This window comes from Rhodamnia argentea, chromosome 1, assembly GCF_020921035.1.
Source record: "Rhodamnia argentea isolate NSW1041297 chromosome 1, ASM2092103v1, whole genome shotgun sequence".
Classification (NCBI taxonomy): domain Eukaryota; kingdom Viridiplantae; phylum Streptophyta; class Magnoliopsida; order Myrtales; family Myrtaceae; genus Rhodamnia; species Rhodamnia argentea.
Window position 1 is genome coordinate 24390201 of NC_063150.1, and position 9371 is coordinate 24399571.

Here is a 9371-nt window from a genome sequence, read left to right on the forward strand (position 1 = left end):
AATCAGAGTAATTCATAGTCCTAAATGAAGGGATTGCATAAGCATCTGGTTGGTACCATCTGCGTTGTTGAGCCTGGCTTGAGCCAACTAATCCAAGAGATTGCTTTATTTTCTACACATTTTCCTTATAAGGTAAACTGAATAGTAAACTTTGAATTAGTCCATACATCTGCGAACATGCTACACTGACATTCTTTATCAAGGATGCGCTAAAGCACTGAAATTTGACAATCTCTATGGTCCCTTTGTTAAGATCACTCCAGTTCCATAAAGGGTCATCTCTAGTGTTTGCAGCTCGGAGTGACAGGTTCTGGGGATTTCGTTTTGAGCACCGGGTTTCTGTCGAAGAAGTTGCTCGGCCGGAGCTCGAAACCGCTGCTTAGTGTCGGCATGATCGGGAAATCCTCCTGGTAATGGATGTGATGAAAGCCCAACGTGTACCACAGGACGATGTCCTCATTCTCAATCTTCCTGTTTCTGCATAATCAAAATACGGGAGACGAAATGAATCGACCTTTGTCATTAAGATAAATAGCAGCAATGCGCAATAGACAGAGAAAGGATTAATAGTGGTGATATTATAAATGATTTGTACAGATTCCATGGAAACCAATTCTAAAAGGGAGAATTACCAAACAAGTCTTAAACCTATTATAACTATGCAAATTAAGTCTCGATTTTTTTTTTTTTTTGCTAATTGAGTCATAATTTTTTTTTGTCCCAATTCAGTCCATCCAGCCAAAATTGGCCGGACAAAGACATCTACTATTCTACGTGACACGGTTGGCATTGACGTGCAATATTTTAAATAATATTTGTTTTGGTCCATTTTTTTTTCTTCCTTTTTCCTTTAGCCGGTCACCAAACGGTCAATGTCTATGTCAGCGATTCCGGCCAAAATTGGCCGGATTAACCGAATTGGCACAAGTACAAAAAGTTTGAGGACTCGATTGGCCAAAAAAAAATGTTTAGGAGTGAATTGACACAATTGCAATAGGCTTATGACTTTTTTGGTGATTTTTCCAGTTCCAAACTTTCTGGAAAAAGCAATCAGGTTCTAACCCTTTGATGTTTATGCAATTGTCTCCTAACCTCACCACAAAACTTGATCAGCTATTCAATTGATCACCCATAGACATTGAAACCGAATAAGTTACCTCTTGCTTCAACCCTGATATCGTGATTAGTAAAGGACGTAAATACACATCAATCAAAACTTACCGCTTGGTCCAAACCGCTAAAGTATCATCCCCTCGGCTTTGATCGACGTATCGGCCTCCCGCCCATTTTTCGCTCTTGTTATACGGAGTCACCCACAGGTTGTTGTTGGTGAAAGCCCCGCGGATCTGCGGGTAATCGTCACGGAACAGAAGGGGGCTCGCGATCGGCCCCGGGATGAGGCGGTACCCGACATCGTTCCCGACTTTGGTTCGCTTGTTGGGGTTGACCACGACGAGATCGCACGGCTCCAATCCCAAGCGCAGCTGCGCCTCCGACTCGGTCCTCGCCGTCTCGCTCGACACGGTCCAGTAACTCTTCCTCGGCACGCTATCATCGGCCACGGCTTTCGTGATCAATCTGGTCTTGACGAAGGAGTTCGGACTTCCGTCGACGTCGAGGTCGAGATGGTAGGTCAAGAAGTGGTCGTGGTGGGTAGCGATGGTGTTTGCTCCGACCATCGTGCCGTATTCATCCTCTTTTATCTGACTGGCGTGAGTGTAGTTCATTGCTTTGACTTGTAGCAGTCCAGTCAGTCCGACCTGTTGATTAATTTGGCATCAAGATACGAAGTGACAAAGAAATTGCTGATTAATTTAGATGAAGCTGAATAGACGACATTTACATGTACATGTGAAGCAATGTAGCTCAATGAAAAATTCTAAATTGCGCAATTTGGCATGAGATACTAAAGCAGTACATTCCTAAAAAGGAATTAAAAAAAATAAGGAAAGCTTACGGACATTATGTTACCACACTGAACATGAAAATACGTATTCATCTAACATCATCTAACTTCAAGTGACATTATTCAAATAAAATTTTACATTAATTAGAGTATGATGATTTCCCTTTTCAATCATCAATTTCCACGATTTGACTTGAGGCTAGATATCAATCCATGCGCGAGGATTTGTCATGATGTTTACATAGACTTTAAATCGTAAATCATAGACTTCCGTTAGTATGATCCTCAAAATGTGACAGTGTGAAGATGAGAAATATGGATCAAAAGAAAGAAAAAGGCGGCTGCGAGTTGACAATGACATACCCCCGACCACATGTGGAAATTTCTACGTTGAAAAGCCTCATAAAAGGAAAGATTTCTACGTAATTAGATCCAGAATTGGACGCATCATAGATTTAAATTTGACAAAACACCCCCGAAACAGCTTGAACTTTCCAATTTACGACTTTAAATTCGACCAATGATTGTTCTTTTGATCCACGAATTTGAAGATTCAACAACAGACCTCGAATTTGATGGCTCCACTTGGCTTGAACTCCCAATCCAGAATGTAGTCGCAGTTTCCGACCGTCGACACCGACCGCACCACCAGGCTCACGTCGGATCTGACCTCTGTTATTATCTGAGAAAATTCATCCAACGTTAGACTTTTCAAAATTTTTCCTTGAACCCTAAAGATTGGAAGCACCAAAAACCGTAGGATTGCAGAGCATTCGCGATTAGACTCGCTTACCGGCTCGTCCGGAATTTCATTCTCAGTGTGACGCCACATGATGTTTCCTGCGTACTTTTCGAACACGCAAGTCACGTTCGGTATCTTCACAGGGGTACCATCTTGGCGCGCGTAGAACCCGTCCATGAACACCGCGTTTTCGGGGCAGTCCGCCCCCGGCTGGAGGGACACCGAGAACAATCCGAACCCGAATTCTCCGCTGTCGAAGTAGGTCTTGTAGTACCATTCTTCGGTCGGGTCCATATAGGGCACAAAGACCTCGGATATGTAGGCTCTATACAGTACCTGTCGATATCTACTCTTCTCGAGATCGTAGATCGATGCTAATGAGACGATCGGGCCGACTCGGACATCAAACCCTAGATGGAACTTCCAATTGGCCCAGCTGCGCCACGACAAACGATTTGATTAAATTGCGACAACGGCCTGTATGTGTATATGTCTCCAGTATATTATTCTATGGTAAATTCCCGTAAGTGTGTTTTGATAAGGATATGCTAATGGAGGCTCCTCGTTAGCTGCGTATTTCCGTGGTGCCAAGGTGACATGCTTAATTATTCGTCCTTCAACTTATTCCATGGGCGAATATTTGTAGATAAGATTAAGACAGGACATTGCGCAACTGATGGAGGACCGGAATAATTGTCCAAAAAGTTCTAAACCTATTGTACGACGACTAACTCAGTTTTAAACCTTTCAATTGTACCAATATAATTCTAAACATTTTGATAATTTGCCAATTCAGTTCTAAACCTTTTAATTGTGCCAAATTAGTCCTAAAAATTCTTGATAAGTTGGGAAAAATTACTAAAAAAGTACTAAACCTATTGCAATTGTGTCGATTCGGTCTTAAACCTTTTTTTTTTTTTTTTGTCAATTCAGTCCTAAACCTTTTGCAATTGTATCAATTCATTCCATCCGGCAAATTTTGAGTGGCCGGCACTCAAGTGAAATCGGCCAGCCGGTGATCAAATATTTTAATTTTTTTAATTTTTTAATTATTTTTCTTATTTTTTCCCCTTCCCTTCCCTTTAGAGCTTCCCCTTCCCCTTCCCCTTCCGCTTCTACCTCTAGCGGGTCACCGAACCGGCGGCCGGCCAGAGTACAACCGGTGACCCTCTTGCCGGCCTTGTCATAGCCGGGGAAAGGCCGACCTCGCTAGCCTAGAACTACACCAGTTCCTTTTTTGCTTCCCGCTTCCCCTTCCCTGTTCTTCGGTTTCATCTTCCCTATTCTTCTACTTCAACTACGCTAGTTCATTGAAGAAGAACCCGAACATCTAGTCTACTTCCACAACCCCATTGTCTCCGCCTTCGCCTCGTTTCCGCACCTACTAGCCGCAGTCACCCGCGCACCCCCGCCATGGGTCCGCATGTCAAGGGCAGCCGCGCCGATCTACATCACTAATGGTTACGTGTTCATCGGACCTCGGCGAGGCTCTCGCCGGCCTCTCTATGGCCGGGTGAGGCTTGACCTTGCCTGCCAGGCCATGGTGAGGCTCTACCTCGCCCGATTTGGGCTAGCGAGGTCAGCCTTTCCCCGGCCATGGCGAGGCCGGCGAGAGGCTCGCCGATTATCCACTGGCCGGTTGCCGGCTCGGGGACCTGTTGGAGGTGGAAAATGGAAACGAGAAGGGGAAGGGGGAGGTAGAACGGGGAAGGGGAAGCTGAAGGGCAGGGGAGGAAAATAATTTTCCCCGATAAGTTGTCACTATAGTCCTTTCTGCCACTATAGGCTTAGAACTAAATTGGCAAAACATCGGGACTAAATTTACACAACTGAAAAGTTTAGAACCAAACTGGTATCTCATCAAAAGGTTTTGGAGTAAATTAGCACAATTGAAAGATTTAGGACCGAATTGGCTACCATATAATAGATTTAGGATTTTTTGAATAATTTTTCCGTGGAGGAGATTATTAGCCCCACTTCTTATGTCCAAGTCCGTGTATCAAATATCAGCTAAGTGGTCCAAAATGGCGACATGGATTTCGATGGCCTTGTTGCTATCAAGTTTGATATTTCTTTTGTGCAATTCTTAGCAAAAGAAAGACTACGTCCATTGACAAACTCGCGTGATGGTTTCCAATTCAACTGTGTCCAGTCCAAGTCCCTTTCGACTGGTTTTAAACTCGCTGTAATAAATCGTGTACGACATTAATTTGACTTACGAGTTTCCGTTTCATTTCCAGCCTCTAACGATGTTATGCTGAAAGTTCAACCGAATCGTACGTTATTCATTTGTTTGGTGAGAGTTAAAATAAGGGTTTACGAAGATTAAAGTAAAATAACTTAGCATTTTATCAAGTACCTGATAGTATGTCCCTTGATCTCGAAGCCCGGTCCATGAGGTTGCACGACGGCCGCGCCCTTCAGAGGTGGCCCGAAGGGAGGGTGCTGCTTCTCCAGGCGGTACTCAGTATGCTCCGCCGTCGGCACGGTCGTCGTGAAGCGGTCGTGATACTTCACTATCTTCATTAAATCCAAATCGACCACAATGTCTATGCCTTCGATGGGTCTCATGTAGAAGTTGGCTGTGCCGTTCGTGTAGAAAGCAAGGATCTTCAAGACCCTCCTGCTTCTCTGCTCTCCGTACCAACCGACACAGGAATCTGAGCACACAACGTTGGACATGTCGAGGCCTCTCTTTTCGATGGATCGTATGAATTGGTCATGCGTCCGAGGTAAATCGCTGGCAGCAATTTGCTCCTCTAGTGTGAGCAGAGGGAAGCCATGTCCATGGTAAACCTGTTTGAAAGCGCATTACGTTTGTCATGACTCAAAAAAAGAAGAAAAATAATTCGATGGATCCATCTAAACTCATGCATAAAGCAACAAAAGTGATTGGTTTTATCAAGCAGAATGAATCTAGAGAACTGATTTGGAAGAGGGGAAATTGAGGAGGAGCAAGAAATAAGAAGATGAAAAAGATTGCACCTAACAACATGCATGCATGAGAGTCCATAATGAAAAATGATAAAAAAAAAAATTAAGCCACGAAATTTGTTTAGATGCCATTAGCAAATCCATAATCGAAAGTAGTGACCACATATTAACATAAAGTTCAGTTCTAATAGATCAAGTAAAGCACGTGGGATCACATTGGATAACGCACTTCTAAAAGAATCTGGAGCCTTATTTTTCAAGACCGTCTATTGCTTTGCTTATCACACGTTAAGGTCAAGGGTCCTATGAATGCAATTATCATTTCTCCAAAGTAAAACGGTTGGTGGGTAATGAATCTCAATCGTGAAGTTGATAAATGAATCAAATGCGAGCGAGGGTCATAATCGATTTTCCAATAGAACCTGCTTGGAGACGACGGATGGTTGACGGCTCGATAAGTCCACGACGAGCTCATGAGTTTCCTTGTGGAACCGCACTACCACGGAGGCTCGACGACGAGGGGGTATCTTATCAGCTTGGTTCGACACCCATGAATAAACGAGAGGTTTATCTGGCTCGTCGAGACCCACGTATTGAAACGTCACATTTCCACTCGATGTGCCATACGATCTCATCACCGCACGTCGAACCAGAGAGAACTCCGCCAGCGTTAACGGATCGAGCGGGTGTTCGTGCTGAGACGAGGCCGGTGAGATGAAGGAGGACAAGAGTGGGATGGAGAGAAGGAAGAGCAAGACTCTGTAAGTGGAAGCCATTGATGCACGTGGAGTCCTTGGGATGCATCAACATCCTTAAATAGGGAGACACTTCTACTCTGGAGAAATTTCAAAACGAGGGAATTCTGGGTAAAGACTCGTTTCACGTGTAGAAATGCACGTGTCGGGATCTTAATCGTCCTGTTTGATGCGTAGATATGGCTTATCTTTGCTGGTCCTGTTTTGATATTTGCATGAGGGTTGTCTTAATGTGGAACGTCACATTTCCACTCGATGCGTCGTACGATCTCATCACCGCACGTCGAATCAGAGAGAACTCCGCGGGCGTCAACCGACCGAGCGGGTGTTCGTGCCGGGACGAGGCTGGTGAGATGGACGAGGACAAGAGTGGGATGGAAGGAGGAAGAGCAAGACTCTGTAAGTGGAAGCCATTGTTCCACGTGGAGTCCTGGGGATGCATCAACATCCTTAAATAGGGAGACAAATCTACTTTGGAGAAATTTCAAAACTAGGGAATTCTGGGTAAGACTTGTTACACGTGTAGATATGCACGTGTTGGGATCTTAATGGTCTTGTTTGATGCGTAGATATGGCTTATCTTTGCCGGTCCTGTTTTGATATTTGTATGAGGGTTGTCTTAATGTTTGCGCCAAAGAACCACGATAACAGAAGCGATATGTACACATGCATCAAGTGGCTAGTTTGTCGGGCGGAACTCGCTGAGCAAACCCTAATCCCCCTCCCCCTCCCCCTCTTCTCTCTGTCTCTCTCTCCCCACAAGCTCAACCTCCATGACCGCCACCACACGTATTGAAGCCACCACAGGCCATTGAGATGACTACCACTGCTACTCAACTCTGCTACCTTCCCCGGTGATGGCCGTACTCCATTTTGTTTGACGCTGTGTCTGAGTGTCTATACTGTGTTATAACCCCAAAAGAAAGAAAGGAAGTCAAAAAACATCATATGAGTCTTTGATTTTGGTTTGCATTTACACTACAAAAAAACACGGATTTAGCCACGAAAAATTTGTGACGGAAAAAATTCGTTGCTAATTTCCGACGAAAATAGCGACAAAATGAATATTCGTCGCTATTTGCGACGAAAATAGCGATGAAAAAATTAGTCGCTAATTAGCGACGAATATAGCCACGAAAACAAATACGTCGCTAATTAGCGATGAATATAGCCACAGAAAAAATTTCGTCGCTAATTAGAGACGAATATAGCCACGAAAAATAATTCGTCACTAATTTGCGACGAAAATAGCCACGAAAAATATTTCGTCGTAATATCCTTTGCGACGACAATAGGCTTCGTCGCCAATTAGCGACGAATATCTTTTTTTGTCGCAAATTCTTCTCTTAAAAGTTAGCGACGAAAATCAACATTTGTCGCTAATTAGCAACGAACTTTTATTTTAGTCGCAAAATTAGCACTTTGAATAAAAATAACAAAGAAAATATTAAAATTACCGATGAATCATTCTTTTCGTCGCTAATTTTAGCGACAAAATGTATTATTCGTCGCTAATATGATAGAAATAAAAATAAAAAAGAAAATGGTCAATTTAGAGACGAATTACCTTTTTCGTTGCTAAGGTAGTGACGAAATTTATTCTGAGTTGCTAGTACAATATAAATAAAAATCACAATAAAAATAAAAAATAATTAGCGACAAGCAATGTTTTTGGTCGCTAATTAGCGACAAAAACCAAATTTCGTCACAAATTTGTTGCTATCATTTAGCGATGAAAACCTATTTCATCACTAATTAGCGACGAACCACGTTTTTTGTCACTAATTTGTTGCTATCATTTAGCAACGAAAATTGCCGCTCGTCGCTAATTAGCGACGAACATTGATTTCGTTGCAAAATTAGCACTATGAATAAAAATAAGGAAGAAAATATTAAAATTAGCGACGAATCATATTTTTCGTCACTAATTTTATATAAATATAAAAAAATAAAATATTCAATTTAGCGACGAATTAACTTTGTCGTCGCTAATTTAGCAACGAAATTCGTTTTTCGTTGCTAATATGCTAACAATAAAAATAAAAGTAAAAAATAAAATATTAAAATTAGCAACGAATTAACTTTTTCATCGCTAATTTAGTGATGAACAATTTTGTTTGTCACAAAATTAGCATTGTGAGTAAAAATAAAAAAGAAAATATTTCAATTTAGCAACAAAAAAAAAATTTCGTTGCTAATTTAGCGACGAAATGTATTATTTGTCGCTAATATGATATAAATAAAAATAAAAAGGAAAATATTAGCGACGAATTTTTTTCCCGTCGCTAATTTAGTGACAAATTAGCTTTCTCGTCGCTAAATTAGCGATGAATTGTTTTGTTCGTCGCTAAATAAGCCACAAATTATTTTTTTCGTCGCTACATTTCTCTCTCTTATCTTATTAATCTTTCTTTTGGCGTTACTTTCTAAAAGCCTCCTGCCCTCTCTCTCTCTCCTGCTTGTACGACGTCTTCATCTGCTGGTACGACATCCTTATCTTCCTTTCTTTTTCTTCTTCTTTTTCTTCTTGTTCTTCCTTTCTTTTTCTTCTTCAGCCGAGTGACCCACCTCCACCCGACCACTACAGCCTGCACCACCACCCTCTGTCCACTCCCGTTGCCGCCCACACCTCACGGCCAACGGGCCTCGCGCGAGCCGCAACCCGGTGAGATCGTCGCCCGGTCACCGTAAACTTGGGACCTTCGCCCACGACCCTCCTCCTCCCGAGCTCCGCCACCACCGATCACCGTTACCCAGCCACCTCCAACCACGTGAGCTGGCCGAGACCCACAAATCTGACGACGAGCCCACCGCGACGACGATTTGAGCTCCCCGCTCGTGAGCCCGACGCCCACCCGAACCACCGTAGCCACCGCTCCGCTTGGCCGTCACCCGAAACTTGCAACCCGAGACCCTCACCTCGCGGCCCGGCCGCACCTCTCTAGCCGCCATCAACCCGAGACCCTCACCTCGGGAGCTCTGAGATCCGCGAGGCCCAAGTACCGACCCGCGAGCTAGCAGCCCCGCCGTGCCG

General features: G+C 43.4%; 1 protein-coding gene across 1 annotated transcript; it reads right to left on the reverse strand.

Moving 5' to 3' along the window:
• Positions 1 to 128: 128 nt before the first annotated feature.
• LOC115753618 (primary amine oxidase-like) lies at positions 129 to 6413 on the reverse strand. Its single transcript, XM_030692305.2, has 6 exons — positions 6005 to 6413; positions 5008 to 5444; positions 2700 to 3084; positions 2472 to 2585; positions 1222 to 1760; positions 129 to 477 (listed from the first exon to the last, which is right to left on the reverse strand). The coding sequence occupies exons 1-6, from the start codon at positions 6356 to 6358 to the stop codon at positions 282 to 284; spliced, it is 2025 nt and encodes a 674-aa protein (XP_030548165.2). The 5' UTR covers positions 6359 to 6413; the 3' UTR covers positions 129 to 281.
• Between the last annotated feature and the right edge of the window lie 2958 nt (positions 6414 to 9371).

Bases quoted from the DNA above. Each gene is read 5' to 3' on its own strand.
- LOC115753618 (XM_030692305.2), bottom strand. From the start codon at position 6,358: ATGGCTTCCACTTACAGAGTCTTGCTCTTCCTTCTCTCCATCCCACTC. The intron at 3,085-5,007 runs GTACTTGATAAA...GTCGTGGCGCAG, and splicing joins ATCAAGGGACATACTATCAG to CTGGGCCAATTGGAAGTTCC. The intron at 478-1,221 runs GTAAGTTTTGAT...TTGATTATGCAG, and splicing joins TTAGCGGTTTGGACCAAGCG to AAACAGGAAGATTGAGAATG.